Here is a 25,738-nt window from a genome sequence, read left to right as displayed (position 1 = left end):
GCTGAATACGGTCGATCTGCCAACCCGCACTGGACCAGCATGGCAGATTATGGTCCATTTCCCTCAGTATGAATTGTTGAGGAGGCTTCGTCCTGCAGTGGGTTGATAATGGCTGCACTTTACTTTTTTTACTTTTACATCACAATTTAAATTTTTCCTAGTTTTCATCAAAATAGGTTTCATCAAGGTATACAGAAATTCCTTGACTGTTTTCTAAAATCACACATCTTAAATGGCAATAACAATAATAGCCAATATTCCAGTAATGAACCTTTGATTACAACTAGTCTGTAAAGGAGATTCAACTGATTGGTTAAAGGATAATGAAGTGAAGCTGCACTCACTGCCACTAACCTCAATTTTGTCTTTTGCCTGATTTAATATTTCTGTGACTGCTGAAATACCTGAAGGTGTGAACCATATTACCAACAAATCAAAATACTGAGACCAGTTGGAACAATTTCATATTAAATGCCAGAGATCACAGGTGTTTCTTAACATATAGGACTGATTAAATGATTTGTGCCTGTTTGTTGACACTTACCAACAACTTTCTTTGAACAAAACACACAGGCTCTCGGATGCAGACATTGTAGAGGGGGTCCAGAATTGGAATCAATGCCCTACACTGCAGATGAAAAGGTAGGCCAGCTCAGTGAGACAGTTGTCTTAGGGTCCAGAACTCAACACACCTGAAATGCATCATAAATATGCCTGGCTAATACCAGAATTTGAGTGATAATCATTTCATTGCACATACTAAGTTCTCAGACTTGTGTGGTATATGGTACATAGTTTAAACGTATTTGCCTTATATGACCAAGCCTGGTCAGTTAAAGCAAAATGATAATTCTTAAACATGCAGGGAAAAAAAAAAAAAGAAAACTAAAAAAGGGCTTGGGAAGCCACTTGCATACATATTCAAAAAACCAATGGATAACATTTATTTGATATCAGGTTGTTCATTCTCTTAAACATTTTATTTGTTCAATTAACAAACAGAAGGTTTAAGGGAATGAACTAAATAAAGTTTATTATTACACTAAATAATAAAAAGTTTATTAAAAATATATTTATTAAAATAAATTTCCTAAAATAAAAAGTTCATTATTTTAAACTAAAAATAATTAAACTTAGGTTTAAACCACTAGTATCACATATCTCCTGCCTCCCCCACTTCTTTAATTCAACTCTTCCAAGTTATTTTGGGGTAATTTCTCAAGTATAAAACCTTCAACATATTTGCCTTTTCTGACCATGCCTGAAATCTAAGTTATCCCAAAGGTGCACCACTTCACAATCATCATTGGCTACTCTCCTTAGCTCACATTAACTGCAAATTCTGGCATCATGCCCTTTAGGGTCTTTCCTGATGATACCAGATAAAAGATCTTACTGATGATACCACCATGCCAGCAACCTCTTATGCCAGACTGCATCAAATGTTCTTGTTTATACTCCAGCATGACAACCAGGTCAATGAAGTTTACAATAAATCATCAATACAAATGTTAATCATATTTAGCAGTCACAGGCTTGAACCCCGGTCCATTCAAAGAATGCATGCTACTGCACTCATGCTCCTGACCACTCGGCAACGTCAGGCCTATAAACTAAATGCCGTCTAAAGAAATCGTAAATTATAACCTTCCCATGCCGGGAATCGAATCCAGGTATCCTAACCACTAGACCACATGGGATGAAGTCCAAATAAACAATGTCAATATCACTTCCAACATCTAACTCATGAGTGATTTTTTCAAAATAGCTAACCTGATTAGTAAAAAGCAAAATTTTTCCTTTACAAAACTACATTTCTTCTGTAGTACATTTCTTAATCAGAGCCTCCATGGTTTTCCCTATTACTGAAATCAGACTGACTGGTTTATAGATAACATTTATTTGATATCAACCACAAATATTCCAGTTCTCCACTTCATTCTTAAAATGACTCTTATGGATTGGTGGCAATACATTGGCACTTCTCCAACCCAAAGGAATCTTCCTTGAGTGCAATGATGACCTCAATTAAACTTAACGATTCATCAACACACACACACACACACACACACACACACACACACACACACACACACAATTACTGGATACATGCCATCAAGCTTAGGATCTTTAGGCTCAAATGTTTTTCTAATAAACATTCTCCTATAATTTTAATATCACTAATTTCATACTGCTCAGTTTTAAAGTTTCTACTTGCCTTTAAAGAGGTTTCATCTGTATAGATTGATGCACAGTACCTGTTCAACTCATCAGCTAGGTTATTTATGATTTTCCCATATCGATTACACAACAGTCCAATCTGATTTGTTTTTTTTTCCTTCTTTGAATTCACATACACTGTACATAAAAAATTTTTTGTCCCTGTTCTTTGCTCTCTTAGCCAGCGATTTCTCAAAATCAACTAATGCCAGTCTAATCCCTGCAGTACTATTACAGATCATCTTATAATTGCTGTGGACTGCAGTACTTTTCCTTGCGATGTAACTCCCCCATGCTATCTTTTTCTGCTGTATTAAACTGGCCAGCTCTGTATTCTTTCAGCTTAGTCATAGATTCGTGACTACTTCTTTAACCCTGAAGTGGTCGCACTATACCTGAAAGGTGTAACCTTTATTTTAAATTTCTGGAAAAAGGGTTGGTTTTTTTAATTTATTTATTTATTTTTTTTTTTTGTATTCTGCTTGGGATATACTGATATTTCATCTTTTTGTGGTGAATTTCAATAATTATTGTATGTAATTTTTAAGTTTTTAATTTTAAAAAAATTAAATATTTAAAATTCTCTACTTTTCAGGCCTTTTATTTTCCAAACAATTGATTCTGCTTAAAATAAAAAAATTAAATAAATAAATAAATAAATATGAAAATGAGCTATTAGCCTCTTCCATTTTGCAGTTTAAAACTGTGCACGAAATGTAAAACATATGCACGAGCTTACACTTCTGCTTATTACATGTATAAATAGTTCAAAAATTTTTTTTTTTTAAATATATATTACATACTATTATTCGTTTCTATTTTAAACTTTTTTAAATTTTGGCACACTGTAAAGGATGTGAAATTTGAATATAATGCATGAGAATGCTATCTTCTGTGTTTTGCATTTATTATTCAACAATAATAACGAATCTTTCAAAAATACATCATTTACAACTGTTAAAACCATTGCTAGACAGATTATGTGATTGAGTTCTATAAGTAACTACAAACTAGAAACAAACACAATTCCAAGCTTTACAGCATCAGAACTATTCAGATTCTCATTCTAGCATTACTGCAGGTTAAAAACTGAATTCAGTGGCACTGTACCCAATTGGCTCACTCATGCTACAACACTTTTCCGAAAGTGCAACTCTGCTAATGATAATATGCTCTGAACCAACAGTAACCTTTGCACACCGTAACAATTTCTTTGGTAATAACATGACAGTTTTCTTGTATGAGTTTTTACACTGCCACTTTGTGTGATGCAACACAATATGCTTGTCCTGGTCAAAGAAAATCCTCAACACTTTCAATACAATTTGTAAACTTATATGCTCATTTTTAGGGTCCGTAGTCTAACAAAGAACTCTTATAATGTCACTCGGTTGTCTGTCTGTCCATCCACTGTCACAGCACTATCTCTGGAACCACTCAACCTATTGACTTGAAATCTTGCATGGGTTTGTACATCATGTGGGCCAACATAATGCCATTTTGATCATTGTTGACAAAAATTTGTCTGAGACATGGGAGGGACAAAAATGTTGTCCACAACCTATAGATTATACACTGTTGGAAAGAGCTCAACAAGCAGGTTTAAAATATAATTTTAAAATATTTTTAAAATTAAAAATGGCGGCACCAGACAGGAAAATGTGAGCAATTTTCGTGTCTGCCCCTCTATTTCCGTTGTTAATGGAACTAAAAATTTTAAAATCACATTAGCTATGCATCATTCAATGCTTATCAAGGGAAAACTATTCCAATTGAAATCTATAATTTAATTTTTGCGTTAAAATTAAAAAAACAAATTTTTATTGCACTTCAATAGTGCACTTATTTGTACTAAGTAACTTTCCTTTTGGTGACAAAAAGGTTGCTAAATAGTTAGTTAATAATTCTATAAAGGTCATTTTTAAATTTTTCGACGAGAAGTATTTTTTAACAATTTTCAAAGCTGGAGTTGTCCCAGCAAGGAGGTACTCAGAGAGCCAGTGTTGAGGGGGCAGTGGTAGGGAGGTGCCTGCACAGAGTCTTGCATGGCCCTCACCTGCCAATCGCTTCTCCAGGAAGAAGTCAGAGTCGCTTCTCCCACCCTTGTCATTCACAACAACTGGAAAGACTCAAATAGACAACGTTTTATTAGTTCCTCAGTTTTAGGCCAAGCTGGGGTACTAGAAACATTTTTCAGTTACCATAAAGCTCTCTATTTGAGATACTATACTAACAACCATTTGCAACTACTGACCCTTCATCTTCAACTTGGTGCATGACTACGATGGTGCTACTGTCTTGAATGACACTTTCAAATAATGACAGCAGACAGTGCCTTGTGGGATATCAGTGTTACCCACACTCTTCAATCAATGCTCTCGACACAAAATTATCAGCTTTTGCAAAATTTGCATTTTAGATTGGTTTAGCAGTTTTCATGACTGATCTTTGTATATACAAAAAGCTATAAAATATATATATATATATATATATTAATTACAGATTTTTGTGAATTATGCAAAACAGATTTATGGATACATTCAGTGTTAAAATTTTAATATTAATCAAAAAAATAATATACCATAACACATATGAAGCTGCATAACATACCTTGCTAGCACTAACAGTGAATGCAGATGATCTGCTGTGACAGTTTGATCTTGCTTTCTCATCTCTACAAAATCATCTTGTACAATCTAGAGAAATAATGAATTAAGAGGAAATCACAAGAAATAATGAATAAATATGGAAGAATAATAAACCAAATTTTTAACACAATAATCTAATCACACAGTTTTTTGATTTATTGATATTTCCCAAAGTAGTCGGAAAAAAAAATTACTACTAAAATTAGAAGCTTATACATGAAGGTAAATCAATAAATAATGTACAATGGGCTATATATATTTTTTAATTTTAATTGAAGATCAGTAAGGTTTGAGTTACAATAACAGTAAACATCAAGTAATATAATAACCATCTCTCTCTCTCAGCAAATTTTTCACATTCTTCCAGGCAATGAAAGCATTCTTGGCAATAATACTACCACCACAAATTTTCTTTTTTATTTCTTAATAAACCATGCTGGAGAATTGCCCGAGCCTAAAAACTGCTAAGGATGATCACAGCAATAATGTGCTCTTCAAACAAGACAGTGCAGTCACTCATTTCCATAAGGATGACCGAAGTTTCGATCTCCACTTTCCACATCAATGGGCAGGATGCATAGGTCTAATTCTCTGATCAACTCGCTCAATGGACCTCTCACCATTTAACAACTTCTTTTTGTGAAATTACGTTAACACTTTTTGCATCCGCTTATATTTGAGAGAATGAATTTCTGTGCCTTTAGTGTAACTTAGCAAAGGCACATGATGCAAGAAAACAAACTTATATAGCATCAGCAAAAAAAAAAAAAAAAAAAAAAAACCCTTATTTCACCCATCCCCTCGCTCCAAATGTTTGTCAAGTTCTGCCTTGAATCTATTTAAGCTATCAACTTCTACAACAACAGATGGAAGGTTGTTCCAGCAATCTACCACCCGCTGGCTAAAGGCAAACTTCCACACATCTATCCTAGAACCAACTTTCCTCAATTTGAATTTATGCCCTCTCAGGCGATTATTCTGAGCAAGAGGAAGAATCCCATCTGCATTGAGCATGCTCAAACCATTCCAGGCTTTATACACCTCAATCAGATCACTTCGCAGGTGCCAGTCTCCAGACACTAATTTGCAAAACTTAAGCCTTTCTTCATAAGAGCAACCCTTTGCTCCATTCACTAATCTTGTTGCCCTTCTCTGTACTCGTTCCAACGGCTCTACATTCTTCTTGAAATGAGGCCTCCAGACCTGTATACAGTACTCAAGGTGTGGCTGACCATTGCATTATACAAGGGGATAATCACCTCCTTATCCCTGGATAGAAAAATTCCTGTATATCATTGACAAGACACCATGAGCTACTCTTGTAGACTGTCTGCACTGCTCAGAAAACTTCATATCTGCCTGCACAATTACCCCCCAGGTCCTTTTCATTCTCTACCACTGTCAGTGTGGTACCACAAAGTTGATACGTTACTATGGGATTACTGCTTCCCATATGTAGTACTTTACATTTGTCAATGTTAATTTCATTTGCCACCTCTCAGCCCATCTGCTCAACTTTTCTAGATCCTGTTGCAGCAGTGTATTGTCATTAGTGTCATTAACAACCCTGCCAACCTTTGTATCATCTGCAAACTTGGACATTAAGTCTGATATACTATCATCAATATCATTTATAAATACAGAAAACAACAATGGACCCAACACTGAACCCTGAGGGACTCCACTAATAACATGAGTCCACGAAGAGCAGTGCCCATTGATTACCACTGTCTTCTCCCACTCAACCATCCCTTTATCCATAGTAGCAATTTGCCTCCAATGCCACACTGCTCCAATTTGTGCAGCAGTCTTCCATGTGCAAGAGTGTCAAAGGCTTTTCTAAGATCCAAATATATGATATCAAAGTTATTCTTTGCATCCAGTTCCTTTGTGACTACATCATAGTATCCAATCAAATTAGTCAGACAAGACTTCCCCTTAACAAACCCATGCTGTGTCCGAGCTATAACTGAAGTTTATTTTTAAGTCTTGTCTAGATGATCCTGCAATGCTTCTTTAACCAGTGCCTCCATTAATTTCCCTGGAACAGAAGTTAAACTAAGAGGTCTGAAATTACCTGTGTCTCCCTTTGATCCTCCTTTGTGAATTGGGGTCACATTTGCACATCTCCAGTCCATGGGTACCTCCCCCTGAGTCCAGAGACGCTCTCATAATTATGGCTAAGGGTTTGCTTTCTTCCTTTGCTGTCTCCTTTAATATAACTGGATAGATTCCATCCACCCCAGGTGCCTTCTTGTGTTTATCTTCAACAATTTCTCCTCCACTTATATGTTTTCTAGATTTTGATATCATCTTCAATAAGTATTTTTAGGAATCAATTGCTTTTTCTGCACAAAAAGTAGTGTTGTGTATTTGCATCAGCAGCAGGGAATGAAATTTGCTGAATGAATGTTCAATAGCATGCATTCAAGAAAGTAACGTTTAGTTATAATTTTTGTCTTTCCATACTGTATGATAAATTGCTGGACTCAAACACCAGCAAGTTGGTTCATGTTATTGTGGACTTTTATATATATATATATATATATATATATATATATATATATTTTAACACCATGCTGAATTATGTAGGGAAAAAAAAACCATGCAACCTTTGCCAACTGGCATGAGTTGCATAGTTTTTACCTTACAGAAACTCAGATTCTTCAGCTGATAAAATAGGCAAAGAGACCAACAGCATACATGAAACAATTGCAAGAAAGCATTTCCACTTTATATTAGTTATATTACCTATTCAACTTCACTTTATATTTTGCCATACCTCTTCACAATAATCCCCAAGTAGTCAAAACAAAGCACTGGCTTTTCTGGACACTTCTTGCAATAGTATGTTGTATCTCTTCCTTTTGCCAGACTGAAGGCATGTACATCTTTTTCACATTACATCCCTTTATACTTAGATCGAATTTCACAAGTGCATGTATAATGTTCTTTTGCATTCTTCTAGGGCCAGCACCCTGTGAAGGAATAGTGAAGCATCCCTGACCTTGTGAGACAAGCTCCCTTATCTTGGCAAGGCAAAAGTAATACAAATTAATTTTTCTTCCTGAGTACTTACTGAAGAGATGAAAGGCTTTCAGAAGCATAATCTGAAAAATAAGAATTGGCAGTTTTTTTATACCAACAAACTGTCTTTCTTTCATATGGATAGTAAGACATCACTTAGTCTTCACAATCTATTCCAGACATATTTATTATATTCAATAACAGTTTTGGGCTTCACTTGTTTCTGACTTCTGTCATTTCATGCTTTAACTCAGAAGAAATTATTAGAACATCTCTCGTCTTTCCATTTTGAAACAGCCAAACTTTGGCATACCTGCATATACTTTCACCCATTTTTAGATTTGCTGCTGAGATATTCTTTGGATTTTCTTTTCTACCAACATTTGTAATATACCAGTACAGTACATCTTCACCTCAAGAAATTATATTGCCAAAGTATAGGAATTGTAAAAGTTATCCACATATAAAGAATGTCCAATGTGTATCTTCTCTTCCGTAAACTTCAGCACTACCTTTGCCACATGCCCTTTTCTTCCCATCTCACCAGTGCTCCTTTGTATACTAGACACTTCAATACTAGACCGCTTGGCTCAGCAGGCATAAACAGTTTCATGTCATACTTGTGTCTTTTATTTCAGATGTACTGTCTATAAAGTAGCTGGCCTCTCCTGAGGATCATGGATTCATATAGTGACATATTATTAGCAACTAAGGCCATATTGCTCCGGGGATATGCAGTGGTCATTCCCTGACCTTTCCGCATCCTCCGTATTTGGTGGTCACAGGCTCATATAGTGACAGCTGCTTCCCCAGATAATAAATTTTTAGCAGTGTGCTGTTTAGGTGGTCCAATAGGCAGTTCAAGATTTTGTGCAAAGTGCAGATATCTCATTATTACTAAAAATTTGTTTCTTCTCATGAATGATGAAAAAATGTTGCAAATCTTTTTTCCAGTGATCTTGGATTCCTGGTGCATGAATTGTCCCCATGTGAAGAACTAATCTCAAGAAAATTTATCTGCTCCCCAAGTTTTAATTTCCCTGTTCTTGTTGTTTACTATTTTTTTTTTAAATGTCTAAACCAGTGAGAATTTTGGAATAATGCATATTTTATTTTTTCAGAAATGTCGATTGTCTGGAAGCCGTGAATGATGAACAAAGGATCTAGAACAAAGTCTAATGTATTTGAAAACTCTACAGTCCCTGAAGATGATAAATACTATATTTTCACATGCTTAGTGAATGACACTGATGGCAAGATTTTGACTTGAGCAAAAATTAGTAAATAATAAGACAAATATTTCAACAGGAGAATTCAACTTGAAGCGTCACATAAATCGTAATCATCCTGAAGTGCTTAAGAGTGTAGAGGACGAAGAGAGACTCAAGCTTAATAAGGCAAGCACTTCTAGTTTTTCATCATCAAATATTCAAGTAAATCAATCAAATATTTGTAAATATTTTGTTAGTCAAGAAGTCACTGTGTCCTGGACAGCAGATCAATAGGAGAAATGGCCCAAAAATTCAAAATTAGTTTCGATAGAGGCAGTATTCGAAGTTTTATAATAGAGAAAGCAAAGGAAGAAAAGTTTGCTCTTATAAATGATCTAAAAGGATGTTTTGTATATTTAACAATGGATGCTTGCACACGTTGTAGAGTTAATTACTTTGCAATAAACATTTGATTTGTTGATGCCAACAATAAAATTGTTACAAACACATTAGCAGTAAGGGATACAAAAGCCCAAGCGAGTACCTTCATCAACTAGTAAAAGATGTTCTGCAAGAGTTTGAAATAGAAAAAGGTGTATTGTGACTGATAATGCCTCCAACATGACAAGTACCACTGAAAAGTTAAATAAAGACCAAGAGAGAGGTGATTCAATAACAGATAATGAAAGTGAAAGAGATGAATCAAGTGGTGAGACTCCAGAATTAGAACCTGATAATGACACAGAAGCAGAACTGGATTTAAGTGACATTATGGATGAAATTTCAAGCCTCTCCAGAGTCCAGCACATGCATTGTGGTGTTCATACTCTACAGCTGGCAATTCATGATGGCTTAGGAAATACACATGCAACTGCTCTTGTAAGTAAGGTAAGGCAGGTTGTACTAGCTGCTAGAAAGCCAAAAATAGAAGCAATAATTAAACAATGTGCTGAAAAAGTAGCAATTTTAGATCAAGCTACTAGGTGGGGTAGCACATATATGATGATGGACTACCTACTGGAACTGAAAGGTTGGCCATGTCCTTATTGACTTGGCCAACCCTGAAGTAACACTAACAGAAGTACTGTGGGACGAGGTGCAAAAACTTAAAAACTTGCTTTACCAACCACATATCACTACACAGTAAATTCAAGGTGAAGACTTGGACTCCTGGTCAGTTCCTAAAGGAATAGAAGTCTGATCTATGGCCTTTCCAAGATATATGGTCCCATAGCCGAAAATATCATGACCTCCATGAAAGTTAGGGAAAAAAGTTTATTGGGAAATGACATAATGTTAGCTGGAGTTTATGCTGATCCCAAGTACAGATGTTTATTAATAGATGGACAACAAAGCAAAGCAAAGGAAGCTTTATGTGATATAGCACTCAGAATAAGAAACCCTCAAGAATACTCAGCCCCAGGAGATGAAATACAAAGCAATCCATCATCATCTAATACTAATTCTGAAGATGAGTTTGATTTTGAAAAGATTACTGGCAAACAGCACAACTCAAAACACTGTCAACTGGGGCATACCACATGTTACTCCTATTAGTACATTGACTAAATTCAAGTTAGAAGTATTAGCGTCCCTCACTGAAGTTGAAAAAAATTGATCATCAATCAAAGATTTCAGTAAAATATGCAATATTAAAGTACCCTAAAATCATATGAGATGTTGCACAACTGGTGGTTGCATTGCTCCCTACTCATGCCAGTGTAGGGCATTTATTTTCAGCTCTAAAAATCACTAAATCAGATTTGAGAGCATCAATGAAAGAGGACTTACTTGAGGCAATCTTATTCTTAAGAACAAACTGCTTTACGTAATTAAAATTTTGAAATTTCAGTTTTTAAGGGAATTAAAGCTAATTTGCATGTGTTAATATGGCAAATATAAGTCTATTTTTTTTCTATAATGTAATAAGTTGTTTTCAATTCATAATTCATTCATTTTTGTTCCTTTTGTTCATTAAACTAAAGGTCAAATTAACTGTGCATTTTTAGCCTCTAACAATGTTTTCATTTGTCAGTTGGGTATGATCTTTGTTCACTTCAACAGTTCAAAACTAAATTAGGATTTTGATAAATTAAAGTAGCCAGAGCCAAACATTTGATAAATTAAAGGAGCAGGAGCTGCAAAATTTTCTTCTGGCTCCATAGCCCTGTGGAGCCAGAAGAAATATATATGTGGATTAATAACAATCGTAACTACACCACATACAGTGCTATTACTGAACCTATCCTTTCTATGTATAACATGGTTTTGTACAGAAAGGATCTTGAAGGCAGATACACATCTGAGAATATGGTCTCATGAGGTCACAGATGTCATCTTTATAGCTGCAAAGGTCTCGATAGTTCCAATGCACAAAAAGTTCCTTAACGTTATTTTCAGATGTGCCTTCAGATTACTTCTGAAAGGCTGTGTTCTTATTTTTATCTGTTCCAACTCTCTTTTAGGGAAGAAATGAGAACAAAAATGCCTAAAAATATTTCAGTTTTTCTACTTCATTATTTTATACTTACTGATATGATATATGTTCATTATATGAGCATTTAATGTGGCTAAATGGTTGTCAATTTTTTTTCAAATTTTGCTGGAATGGAAGATAATTTATTCAGGACAGAGTAACAGAATTACAAATTAAACTGCCTTTTTTTCATTTATTAAATGGTTTCATATATACAGAACTACAACAACATATACATTATAATAAAATTTAACTTGGACAGCAAACAGTAATTATCATTTATAAAACTATAGACTATTAAATACCAGTGTCTTACTCACCTTCTGAAGTTCATCAGTTAAACTGTAATCTACAACTTTCAGATACATCAAATAACTTCGTATCTTTTCTAGGAGAGGTTCATTTAAACAGGTTTCTACTGCTAAAAAACTTTGCTCTCTTTTTTTGTCAGCTATGAGCAAGACATGACAGTCACTGGGAAGCATTGACTTTCCTTCAGAGAGAGTAAGTACAGCTATATCACTTGAATAATCCATTGTATGAAACACAAAATCATAATTAACTTTTTGCCAATTAATCAGACTTCCAAGTGCAGTAACATTCTTCACACCCTTTGCTTCCAACTGCCCAACACTCAAAGCAGTTTCATCTAGTACTAAATGTGTATATCTTGAAAGCTGCAATATTCCACTAATTAAACGATTTGTTGTATAATCTTTTCTTGGAATGAAGTTCAATGTATTCAAGTTTTGCAAAGACAAGGGAAGAAAATAACTCTGAAAAAAAACAAAATTCATAGGCATGGAATAACAGCTCTAAAGAAATAATCCACATAGTACTGTATAAATATTAAAATAAACAAAATAATATATATATATTATTTTTTAATGATGTGTGTGCACATTTATATAAAAAGCATTCTGTATTAGTATTAAAATGGCATAAGAATAACAAGGTAGCCAAAAAAAAAAAATCTTCCTAGATTTCTATTTTATCTACGTCTTCCAAAATGTACCTAATCTATCTTAAAATATAAGATCTCTGACTCTACAATGATGGTTGACAACTGTTCTAACATTTGATTACTTTTTAACTAAAAGCAAATTTTATTACATTTTATCGACAATTTTCTTCCTCTAATGTGTATGTGTTCCCCTTTGCATCATCCTATAAAGAGAGACTGCATCCCCATCCTAGAAAGAAAATACATCCCCATAATAAAGTCTGCTCAACTCTCTAAATGCCCTAAACATGTCAATTATATCACCATGCAGCTGCCTAACCTGCATAGCTTGCAGAACTAGAGTCTATTCCCGTAAGAATACGTCTTTGCCTCAACAACAACTTCCCCCCCCCCATAAAAAAAACTATTAGCCTCCATTATAAAGATTCAATAACCAACAAAAGACGGGCAAAAATAATAATAAAAGATAAATTCCATAGCAAAATATTTTTTAATTTTCTTTTTTTTTTTTATGAAAACACCAAACACAAGAGGTATTAGGACCTACAGTACTTAGTACCACACATGGGATGAAGGGTGAGAAGATGAAAGAAGATATTTGTTGATATTAGACTTGAACTTATGTAGATTGTAATTTTCAGAAAATACATATGAAGGAAGGTTCTCCCAGAAAACGAAAGATGAATGAATAAATGAGGAAAAAGAAAAGTTGGTTCTGTGAGGTTAAAGTTGGACAGTAAAAGAATGATGACTGGTTGAGTCATGTGTTCGGACTGCTTTGGAAGTGATAGCAGGAATCTGTATTATAGAGGCCAATTCCATGAATTGGCTTCTATAATACAGAAAAGGCATGCAGCCAAAACAGAAACTCTGAGTCAGAGAGTGTGATGAGACTCTCTTAGAGATGAGTAATCGCAAATATTTATACAACTATGTACAAATATTTGCAATTTGTACGTAGTAAAAAGCTGTTTGGAAGAAAAGTAATTCTGGGAGTGAAAGAGAAAACTCCATTTTTTAGATGCAAAGAAAGCAATATTTGTAATCTGCTTATGACAAGAGAGATTAGGAGTCAGGGTAACCTCAAATGCAGATATATGACCTTGCCTAGATATTGGAGTTTCATCGAAGATATGCATAGGAGCAGAAGAATCATTTTTGCAAGATATAAGACAGTACTGAGTTCTAGAAGGTGTGAAATCAACTAAATTATCTTTGTCACACTGCAGAATTACCTGGAAATCAACATTTAAGGAATTGGTAGCGGATATTCGAGTTCTCACCTGAGGGGACATAAATTCAAATTAAAGAAAGACAATTGTAGAATAGATGTGCAGAAATTTGCCTTTAGCCAGCAAGTGGTTGATAGTTGGAACAAACTTACATCGGTCGTAGTGGAGGTCAAAAACTTAAATAAGTTCAAGGCAGAACTAGACAAGCATTTGGAGTGAATGGATGGTTGAAATGCGAAATTTTTTTTTTGACTGATGCTATATAAGCTTGCTTTCTTTCACCATATGCCTCTACTAATTCTGATGCTAAGTTGAAGCTGTTTCTCCAGATCAAGCTTTCTCAAACTGGAAGCTGGAATGCAATATGCTATCATCGGCAAAACTATGGATAGGAATTCTGGTAAATGGAAGAAGGCAATTAATATATAAGAGGGAAAGGGTGGGAGAAAGAACTGAACCTTGGGGAATACCGGCAGGAATATTATATTGCTTTATCGAGATACTATTTTTCTGCTATCACCTCTTTATTCTTCTAAGACAAAGTTTAGAGTCTTTCGACACCACTTTGTCTAATTTTCTACCCTTTGCTGACCCATTTGCCTCATCTGTTTAATTGCCTACTCCCTCATCACACGGGTACGGTTCACTTTGACTAATTCACACCTGCTTCCCCCTATACTCGGGGATCACTTTAGCTGTTATAAATTCACTGGAAACTATCAGCTATGTCTTTGGTCTCCATTATTACAGCCCTGTTATGTTCTCTTCATTCGGTCCAACAGTAAGTTGTCATATCCTGACAATTTTTTTCATCCTGATATTTTGCTTTGTAAAAATTCAGGTAGAGTGGTTTGCTATTCATTATTATAATTATTATTTTTTTTTAACTGGAATCTATGGGTTTTAACTTTAGCTTAATTTTGCATTTTACTTGTTATTTATTTTAGTATGAATTTGGTTTTTCTTTCTATTTCTTTTTGGTCTCTGTCAGGTCAGCTATGATGTATATGCTTGCTCACTTTTTCTGCCCACCACATATATAACAGAAACAGAGGCCTTGCTTATTGCTGTGATTCCTTTGGTTTTGGCTGCCAGCCCTTGATGACATAGATAAAATTTAGGACCTACAGCTTTGAGTACTATTTATATATTTTCATTTAATTTTATTTATATAATTTTTAAGTAATTTGCTTTTATTTTTCAGGCACTTTTAATTTTTTCCATTGTAACTACACCTGTCATGTCAGCACTCCTAAACATACACTTATCATTTATTTGCATATATTTCATTATGGTTGCTGGGTATTTCTGCTATTACTAGCAGTGTCCCGGATCCATAATCCATTATTATATATTATTGTCATTATATTTTCGTTCTTTTATAGATGTTCTGTTTTATCACTACAGCCCATTATTATTATTACTAATTATAAAATATATATATACCGGGTGGTTTTAAAATAAGTTTCCCTATTCAGGAGACCCCAGTGTCAAAATGGTTATTATTATTTTTTTTTATTAAAAATAAAAGCGGCACCCAGAACATAAGTTCAAATCTGCCTAACAACTCTCAACTGAGTATCTTATATCTTTCATAAAATAAATAAATAAATAAAACATTAAATATAAAATATATAAATTAATTAAAATATATAAAAATTAATTTAAAAAAAAACAACAATGCATAAAATTTACACTAGCAACTCATCCATGTCTTAAACAATTGTGGCTATCAAGAACTCTAAACATCAAAAACCGACTTTTAAACTAAGTATTGTCCAGGTCTTCTTGGTGAAATGAATCTTATTGTCCAATTTTATCTTCAGACTTAACTGATTTGGGGAACAATCGGGTTCGCCCCCAGAATAAGCCTCTTCCCTCAAGCAAAAACTTCTTTTGCAAAGGCCTGGAGTGCTGCAAGATTACTTGTTGTTTGAATTAGCTGTTCCACTGCAGTTGAGGAGAATCCCTGGACGTTATTCCTCAGCTTTTCTCTGGATTCATTATATATTATACAGATGAAGAGTATGTGGGACCAGTTCTCCTTTGCTCCACAGAAACAAAGCTATGACTCTGAAAGTCTAAATTGAAACAATTTCTCATTGGACATCTCCCCATGTCCTGTGACTAGATAGGAGGTTTCCATCGTGACAGTAAACCATTTCGTAACAGATTTTGCCATTGCAAAGGTAAGATCCAGTATGAAGTTTTTCGTGACTAGCCCCTTGTTGGTTGTGTCCCATCGCGTCTGCCATATATGAACTAGCTCATTATAGCAGTGCAGCTTCTCTCTTTTCACGTCCGTGTCTAAGTTAAGGTGGATGCCTAGGATTGCTGCAGGAATCCTCCTCCTCCTCCTCCGTATTCTGTAGCATAGTCCCCTATAAACTACAAAGAGGTCCAATGGAAGAACCCCTGCAATGACTTGTGTTGCCGCTGTGGAGACTGTTCTGCAGATCCGATGGGTGGCCAGGAGAAGTCCCTGTTAGACAGAGTTCAGCTTCTCTTCAATTTTACACTTAATTGCCCAGTGAAACCACGCCCCTGCAGCGAATGTAACTATGGGGAGGAACACTGCCTTGTAGTAAAGAAGTAAAGGAGTGTCAAAATGGTTAAGGTGTAAGGTATATTGTTATCATGCGGTACCAGGGGTTTTCCCCATCTCTGCGTTGCTTTCTTTGTGGATGTACCAGTTTGCTGGAAATGCCAGAGGTTTAAAAGTGTGTGGTTATTGTACCTGTGTAATGTCATGTACCGTTGTTCATCTGGTCATTTAGCCACTGGACCCCTGCTGGAGCTCAGCATTGCCCCACCTTTGCCCAGTGGAGGCAGACCAGGAACCCACTAGACTTAAGTTACTCTGGAAGGTCCTGCCACGTAATTTCTTGAGATTTCGGCAGCTAGAACCTAAAAAAAAAAAAAAAAAAATTTACATATACAAGAACATACATATATATGCACATATACACAACGGTGATACATAATATATATAAATATATACGCATCCATGCAGTCATAATTCTTTGGATGTTTGCATATAGCACGTGTGCATGCATTTATATGGCAGGAGCAGGGCAGTGCATGGGATAATTAGGCTGAGACTGGGGGAAGATTTTTGGGCTAGATTAAATTTAGTGTGTAGGGCGTTAGCGTCATGTATAGGTAGAGTAGGGGAGCGGAGGAAGAAGTTTGGGGGATAAAGACAGAAGTATGGGGGAAAAAGAGGAGATGCCCCCAGGTGGTCAGTGAGGCATGCCCAAGCCCCACCAGAAGGAAAGGTGGGGTAGCAAGGGGGGCGAAGCTGCTGGTCGTCTCGTTCCCCTGCCAAGAAGGGGTGTTAAAGGAGAGCCAGGTTAGTGCTTGGCTCAGGCTGCCAGAATTGTTGCTATTCATCCTTCAGATCTTTTGTCTATCTTCATGGTTGGTCGGTAAGTCATCTTTGGTGTTATGCACATTTTGGCTTCTAGCCATTATGTGGCTATTGTGCATTCAGGTCCGTCTTCTTCTGTACAAATCTTCAACAAACTTGGAGAAGGCAATATATTCCTACCCCCCGTCCAGGAGGTGTTGTTCTCTATCTCTGGGCAAAAAGGTGAACCGGTTGATGAGTTGGCAGCAGAGGTCATCATAAAGCTGGCATTCATGCATGAGGTGGTGCCAGCTCTCCAATTCTCCACAGCAGCAAGCAGGGTCATCTGTAATGCCCAGGGCTGCAAGCTTAGCCTTAAAGGTACCATGTCCCGTTAGCAGGAAGATCACGTGGAGTCCCGGCGTGAACCATTAGGTAGAGTTTTCCAACATTGGGGAAGAATCATTTGGTTACTTCTCCCTTTGGGGAATTCTCCCATCTGGTTTGCCAGGTCTGCATGAGGTGATTTGTAAGTCTCTTTTTCTTTCGAAGCCAGTGAAGGTATAGGCTTTTCCTTTGGTGAGTTCACATAACACTCCACATTTAGCCACTTCGAGGTCTAAAGGTACGGTTCCCGCCAGCACCTACAGCACATGGGTGCTGTGCTGCAGGCCCGGGTTATAGTGAGCAGCACGGCTCTATGGATAGGGTAGAGGATTCTGCGATTTACAGCCATGGTAACTTTGGGGTACCATGCTCTGGAAGCATAGCTAGCTATCAACAGGAAGGTGGCTTTGTAAAAAAGCTTGAGGGTCTTCTTTTTCAATCCCCAGTCCCTTTTTGCGACTCTGGTAACAAGGGCTGTATAGGCCCATATCTTCTTACGGATGTATTTCAAGTGTGCCTGGAAGGAGAGAGTGGGATCCAGTATTACTCCCAGGTATCTGTTTGTTATTTGGTTTTTAGGAGCATTAGCAACTAAGGCCATATTGCTCCAGGGATATGCGGTGGTCATTTCCTGACCTTTCCGCATCCTCCGTATTTGGTGGTCATGGGCTCGAACCCCGGTCTAATCAAGAAGCGTGTGCTACACACTGCTGCTCCTGCCCACCTGGCTACGGAGGTGTCCCCAGGTATCTAAGATCCTTGGAAAGTTGTAATGTGACACCATCAATCTTAATCTGTGAGGGGTCTCCTGTAATCTAGGAACCCTTGAGGAGAATGGAGCCTTTTGTTTTGGTTGCAGAGATCCAAAGGAAGTGGATATTGGTCCACTCTTGTAGGATTTTAAGGGCATGATTTGCCTTTCTTTCCAGCTGGATTCTGCTGTTTGCCTCTATCATCAGGATGAGGTCGTCTGCAAAAGCTTGGGAAGACACCTCTCCAATATCGGTATTTAGGAATTCATCCAAGACGATGTTCCATAACGTGGGTCCTAAAATGGAGCCTTGTGGACAGCCTCTGTTGATTTTTCTGGTGAGTACTTTTTATGGAGCATTCACATGATGAGTCTACTGGAGAGGTAGCTTTGGATTACTTCATAGAGGTTGCCTGGCATCCCAGTCCCCCAGAGTCGGGCCAGGACACTCGACCACCAAAGGGTGTTGAATGTCCCAGCGAAGTCGATAGAGATAGCCAGGAAATATTTGTTTTCTGTGGCAGCTGCATGTGCAAGGAGGTTCTTCACGGCATCCACAGTCGGCATTCCCGGTCTGAAGCAATACTGGTTTGAAGACAGGGAAGCGGTGAAATCCGCTTCCCTGTCTTCTGTTTGGTAGTCATCATTTTCTGTGCACATCTTGATTTGTTGGGGTGTCTGCAGGATGGAGGAAGGTTGCATCCAAAATATTGTTGACAGATGCCTCCCAAGAATTGTTAACATCCCACTGTGGTGTTATGGTGGTTGAAATTACCTCTCCCCTGGGGAGTTTATTAGTGGTTACTTTGTAGACCACACCCCAGTGGTCAGTGTTGCCAGTGGTTGCGACCAGATTTTCCCACAAGAATTTACTCCTGTGTACGAGCAAGGTGTACTGGTTTCTGGCTTCCTTGTAGATTTCCCGCAGTGCATCCACTTCAGGGGCAGGCCAGGAGCATCTGGCTCTCTGGAATGCTTTTCGTTTGTCCTGGATTTCTCTCCGGAGTCTCTGGAGCTCCGGACTCCACCATGGTACAGCACCCGAGGCAGGTTTTCTTTGTTTTATGGCGGCATTCGCTGCTTTAGTGATGATTGCTGTGACTGTTTTTTGGAGTCGGTCAGGGTCTTGGTTTGTTTGAATTGCAGCTTGCTGTGTATCTTTTTCTGCTATTAAGAGTGTCTCTGAACTGGTTCCAATTTGCAGTGTGCAGTGCATATCTGTGTAACATTTTTCTCTCAGGATATTGTCTCTGATGGTCAGGACCCTGTGGTCAGACGCTGTCCAGGCATCCTGAACCATCCAGTCTGTTATATTGCCAGCAATATTCCTAGTGGCTAGGGAGACATCGATGGTTGCTTCCCATCACAGGTTGCAGTAAGTTGGTAGTTGATTAGGTTGGTTTAGCACTGTTATCGTTGATGTTGCTAGGAATTCCTCCAGGCACTGCCCATTCCTTGTCCCCTGCCTGTCCAGGGTATGGCTGTACCAAGCCGGTGACCTGCAGTTCACGTCTGCTCCTATTATTAGTTTCTGGTCGGGGAGGATATTTGTTACATGTTCTAGGTATCTTTTAGCCATCGTTATGTCTTCTCCAGGGCGGCAATACAGGGCTACAACGTAGAAGGCTCCCAGTGTTGAGATAAGATGTGCACAGACTGCCCAGGCCGTGTAGAGGTGAGTGATCCCGGTTACTATTATATCTGGGTTCCTGACCAAAATAGCAGCCCAGGGGGTTTGGTTTCGTTTTCAGGCTGTATGATCTTGTATTGTACGGGGTATCCCCTTACTTTATTGGCGGCTGTGTATGGTTCTTGGAGTATGATGGTATCTATATTTTCATTGTCGGCTTTCATCCTGACCTGGTCGGCCACTGCCCTGGCTCTATAAGCGTTTAGCTGGAAGAATTTGATGAATTGTTGAATTGTTTATAGTATGGTGCCATAATTTGTTCTGGATTGGGTCAAGCTCTTGTATTTTTGGTAGATGGGACACATGCTGTCTCTGAGGGAATGGGAGGCATCCATTTTCTGAATTTTGCAGTTAGCATAAACGGGGTCTGTACTCTTATTTGGGCAGTCAGTGAAGTTGTGGCCCTTGCCAGTGCAGTGGCCGCAGCCTGGGAGCACGTATGCAACATGTGTCCGAACTTGCAGAAGTTGTAGTATTTGATGTTAGCCACATGTCCACAGAATTGGTGGCTACCCCAATGTACATAAACTCTAGTCTGATTTATAAGTATTTGCCAAGCTACCAGGCTCAGTTCTACAGACCAGTTGACTGTGCTCGAGGACTTGGTCTTGATGGTCTTGGGTGTCGCATGATCATTTAAATTTTGATCTGGCAAATGTTTGGATAGATTTTTGTCAAACAATTCTCTTGCGACCTCCTTGGGTTTCATATCGGTTATATATAAGGATGGAGGGCCCCCTTCCTTCTTGGAGGTTCAGCTCTGAGTACCAGGGTTGCGATCTTTGGGTTGGCTATTATTTGGTTTATTTCCTCTGTGGTCTCTGTTTCGAAGGCCACCCCTGGATTCCTTGTCTTTTGTACCGATTTTATTTTCGTGGTCCTTAGGTCATCGGAGAGATTATCAATTATTGCCTGCTTAATGCCTTCACTAGAACGTTTGTCCTCTTTATTAAGGGGTCTCAACAATACAAAGGTTAGGTGGCCGAGCGGTGGATTTCTCCTTGGCTTGTATTGGTTGGGTGGCTGTGTGGTCACACCGAGCTGGTGTCCTCAGCTCATCTGAATAGAAGGGAGCATGCTGTGGCATATTTTTTGCTCCTCCTTTCATATAGTCAAGTCAAAGTATTTTATTATTTTTTGGTGGGCTCCAGGGTTTCCCCTATTCGCCGCTGAAAGTAATCTATACATTGTGTACAATTTATAACAATTATGTACAATGATTAATTATACATAAAGACTATATACAATGATGATACATAAATAAATACTGGGCTTCTGAGTCCAGCAGACTGATCAATACATCAGGTAAGAGTAATCCAAAGAAACAGAAGCAGTCTAGCATTTTACTGAACCTCAGGAGTAAGAATTCTTTTTCTCCGTTTAAACAATTTCTCTGCATAGGTGGAGAAGGCAGTATAATATTCCGAACAGTTAACCAATCTTGGCAGTTCAGAGCAGTCAAATACATTTGTGAGAAGTTGAAAGTCCAGTCTTAAATCATCGTACAGGGGACCATGAAAGACGAGGTGCTCAACAGTTTCTTGAGCACCACAACAACAGAGAGGAGTGTTACTTAATCCTAGTGAGAACAATTTAAAGTTAAGACTGCCATGACTGGTATATAAAAAAGTAACGTATAAGTCAGGATTGAACCAGTCCATTTTCTTGTCGTAATCAACAACCTCGGGAAAAAACTTAAAAAGGTCTCTCTACCCAAAGTAGAGGTAGACCAGGTATTTTGCCATGCTCTACAACATTCATTTCTCAATTCTTTTAATGTCTACGTTTTCTTGAAAGTCAGTATTATATGTTATAGCATTTACATTCGCAGGAATGTTTTTTCTTCTACAATATAAAAGATAGTGTAACATTACTTCATATTGGATTGGCAGTCGATGACTGAGGACCTGGAGAGCAGCTGTAGAGACAGTTCAACAAGCTCTACTTACAGCAAGAAGAAAGAATCTTTGTGCTTGAGTAAGATATTTTTGAACAAGGGAGTTACCGATTCTGTATCCCCAGGCCCCAGCCGCATAACACACAATTGGTATAAATATACAAGAGTAGTATAATTTAATGGAAGATTTCTTTACACCAAAAGTACTCCTGGTAATCTTAATAATTTTATAGGTCATAGCTTTTATTTTCTGAAGTACATAATTTTGCATGGTAATTAAAATTAAGACTTTCATCAAAACAAATTCCTAAGTATTTATGCTGCCGAGTACTCCTAATCATTTCTCCATTCAACTTAATAACAGGTGGTCTATTCACATCAAGAGAGCCCTTTAGCAAAATTTGTTTTGTTTTATTAGTCAATATTTGAAGTTTGTGTTTGACACCAGATATTCAAGTCCTCTAGAACTTCATTTGCTCTGCACTCTAGCTCTCGGCGGGAATTACCAAAAATCAGAATAGCAAGGTCGTCTGTGTAAGCTATCTGAAGGATGTTGTCTCAATCAACTGAGAGCCAACCATCAAGGACCATGTTCCAGCACACAGGATCAAGAACAGAGCCCTGAGGGCAGCCCCTAGAAACAGATCTGGAGACAGAGCAGAATCCTGAGGAAACTGTGATGCTGCAAGAATCAAAGTAATTCGAAAGGAGAAGGTAAATAGGAGCAGAGACCCCGGCATCTCTGGACCTCGCCAGGACACTCGGCCACCAGACAGTGTCGAATGCCCCTTTGAAATCAACAAAGACCAAGGACATATTTAGAACTGGAATTTTGAACAGAACTCAAAACCTGACAAATATCATCAACAGAAGACCTTCCACGTGTAATGCCAAATTGAAGTGGGGAACTTAGGTTTCTGTCTAAATAGTAATTCAGAAGACGAGAAACAATTAATTTTTCCAAAACTTTGCCAAGGATGGGCAGCAGTGCAATGCTCCTGTAAGAGGCCGGTTCACTGGAGGGTTTGTCAAGGACTTAAGCAGAAGTTTAAGTCTAGCCTGTTTCCAAACCAGCAGGAATACTCCCAAAGACAGACAAGCATTCAAATGATTTAATATAATTAATGGGCAATTTTTCCAAAATCTTAAGTACAGAAACCTCAAGGAGACCTGTCCAGGACATTTACCATCCCTTAAAGTTGAGATAGCAGATTCCAGCTCAGTATTCGTAAAAGGAGCTCCAGATCGGGCCCTTGGTATGATAAATGATCTAATCTCATTGTAGTTTGAATGGTGTTTTCACAGGAGGCAGTGTCCTCATGGAGCAAGCCGTCCAAGATGGCATTAATTGACAAACTCCAGTCCAGGGTTTCATTACCATTTACAATAATAGAAGAAAGAACATCGCCGGGATGAACCTTGTTAGTAACAAGTTTGTAGGGCAATCCTCACGGATCTTCATTTATGTTATGCTGAACAAACCTTGCCCAGGCAAGTTTCTTCTCTTGGAAAATGGTATTGAAATAATTCCTTCTATTGGATTTATACAACTCACCAAGTCTGTCAATCTCATCTCCGGGCCTGTTAGCTCTCTTTGCTCTCTGAAAATTATGACGAGCATTTTGTAAGTTTCTTCTGAGAATTGTGAGATTTGGGGTCCACCATGAAACACTATACATTTTTCGTTTTTTCTTTTTTAGAGTGGACTCACAGAGAGTGATTATCTCTTGAACCCTAGAAACCTGCATATCAGCAGGAAGTGAGCCAAGTTGGATGATTATTTCTTCTGAAATAAGCTCACTAACACTTACATCAAAGATATTCCAATCAACATGTTTTGTCTTAAACCGCGGGAAGTCAAATCAGCACCTGATAACCCTAGGACTGTTGCTTAGACTGATCATAAAGGTGATGATGTTGTGGTCACTCAAGCACCACGAAGTATGGCTAAGCCAGTTGGAAATGCCATAACCAAGAGTAGAGTTTGAAAGGGTAATGTCAATATAAGATTGACCCTGAGAAGAAACAAAATTAGGCAGATGGCCTAGGGTATTCCACAGAGTGAAGTTATTGAACTGAATAAGCTCCTCCAAAAGCTCATCTTTAGAGTCTGTAGTAGGGCTATTCCAAAGCTTGGAGTGAGCATTAGCATCCATCATAAAAATGATGGGAATACCAGATAAACAGATCAAAACATCTTCCATGTAATTTAGAAATGGCTCTATGGCCTGTCCGGCCTGACTACATTGAGCATACAGAGAAATAAATTTTTCCAAAACAGCCTTCCAAGCATGCACATGCGGCATGTGTGGAGCAAATACTAGAAATTTTTGTTACAGTAATGAGGGGGTCAGCAACCACCAGGGAAGCCCAAACCCTGGTAGTGGCATTACCCCGGTCACAAACCGTAACAGGATTTGAAGAAATTATGCGACAGCTGAGAGGGAGGCCCTTGATCACACCCTTATAAGAATACAGTTCTTGTAACCCTAAAAGTTGAAATTTGTGTTTGGCCATTAACTTAGAAAGATCACTTAAAACCGATAAAGATCATTGACAATTTAACTGTAAAGTATATACACAAGACATTCCAGAGTTAGGTAAAGCCAGTCCGAATTTTTGTTACCTCTTGGGCTTTCACAAATTCAGGGCACGTAATGTCCTTGAAGGAATGGTCTGCATTCCTCTTCTTAAGCCAACAATTTTGGCAAACAGCAGGTTCCTCCATTTTAGGAGAGTCTTGAATTTGATGACCCAGGTCACCGCAATGTCCACAGGTAAACTCGGACTGGTGACAGTTTTTAGCCACGTGTCCATAGCTAAGACATTTAAAACAACGTGATGGTGTGAAAAATCCTTCATACCATGGACAGACCATCCGATAAAAACCTTGCAATTTGAAGCCAAAAACACTTTCCTAATTTTATTTGGGATCTCAAGAACCCAATGTTGATTGTTTTCATTCCAAGACCTGATTTTAAAACGAACCTTAATGGACTCAAAATCTTCCTGGGAAATCCCATGATCCACAAGGTTTTTATCGAATAAGTCCTCAAGAAAATCAGAGTCATTGACATCTTTAGGTATGTCATATATTATGACAGTTGGATTTAATTTTTTAGGGGAATCCACAGAAAATTTTAACTCTTGAACTTAGGGCAGGAATTAAGTTTATTTAGATCCTTGCTGTTATCAGTTTCGATTAGAACACCCTTTTCTCTTATTTTTCTTATTGATTTAATCTTTAATTTTTTTAAATTCAGGTTTAAGACTTTTAGAAATTTCAGCTTTAACTTCCTCACTGGTTTTACAATTACTATCTGCATTTGCTTTAATTATGAGTACGTACTTTGTTTGAACATCCGGTAAGTTAACGTCACTCAGATTGTTTGTCAGCACCTAAGGCAACCACACCTGCATAGGTGGGAGCCGAAACGGTTGGCAAGACATTTTGTTGTTTCCTCTCAACGTTAAGATTATTTAATTTTTTTCTAAACTTTTCATTCTCTATAGTTAGATCTATCACTAACCTTTCCATATTGTTCCAATTTTTGGACATCTCAACAAACATAAGAGGTGTCACAGTAGAGCCCTCTATAAAAACATCAAGCATATTTGCTTTTAATCCAAAAAGCTAGTCAAGAATAGCTGCACTACCAGTTTGTTCACAATCTTGAGAATCATTAAACGTATGAGTAGAATTTAAAGGTCCTTGAATAGGGGGAAATTTGTCTTCCAGTGTTTTTTCCATCATAGCTAGTGGTTCCTTGAAACTGGTGTCTGGAACTTCATGGAAAGTAAATTCTCCAGACAACTCGGCTATTGAAGCACTATAATCCGACATTTTGGACGACAAAATATGCATGGGGGAGGATTGTCAAAGCTT

The 25,738-nt window shown here is 37.7% G+C and overlaps 1 protein-coding gene across 2 annotated transcripts in view; it reads right to left on the bottom strand.

Annotated features, from left to right (window-relative positions):
• Positions 1–25,738, bottom strand: part of LOC150078421 (mini-chromosome maintenance complex-binding protein) — a 219,868-nt gene that overhangs the window by 6,515 nt on the left and 187,615 nt on the right. For both annotated transcript variants that reach the window (XM_090384348.1, XM_090384346.1), the window contains exons 10-11: positions 11,903–12,358; positions 4,831–4,916 (exon numbers count right to left, since the gene is read on the bottom strand). In XM_090384348.1, coding sequence (XP_090240474.1) covers positions 4,831–4,916; positions 11,903–12,358 — 542 coding nt within the window. The remainder of the gene's footprint in view (positions 1–4,830; positions 4,917–11,902; positions 12,359–25,738) is intronic.

This window comes from Mastigoproctus giganteus, chromosome 11 (assembly GCF_048544385.1).
Source record: "Mastigoproctus giganteus isolate SK-2022 chromosome 11, ASM4854438v1, whole genome shotgun sequence".
Lineage (NCBI taxonomy): Eukaryota > Metazoa > Arthropoda > Arachnida > Uropygi > Thelyphonidae > Mastigoproctus > Mastigoproctus giganteus.
Note: the sequence above shows the minus strand (reverse complement) of the source record. Positions and strands in the feature narration are given on the sequence as shown.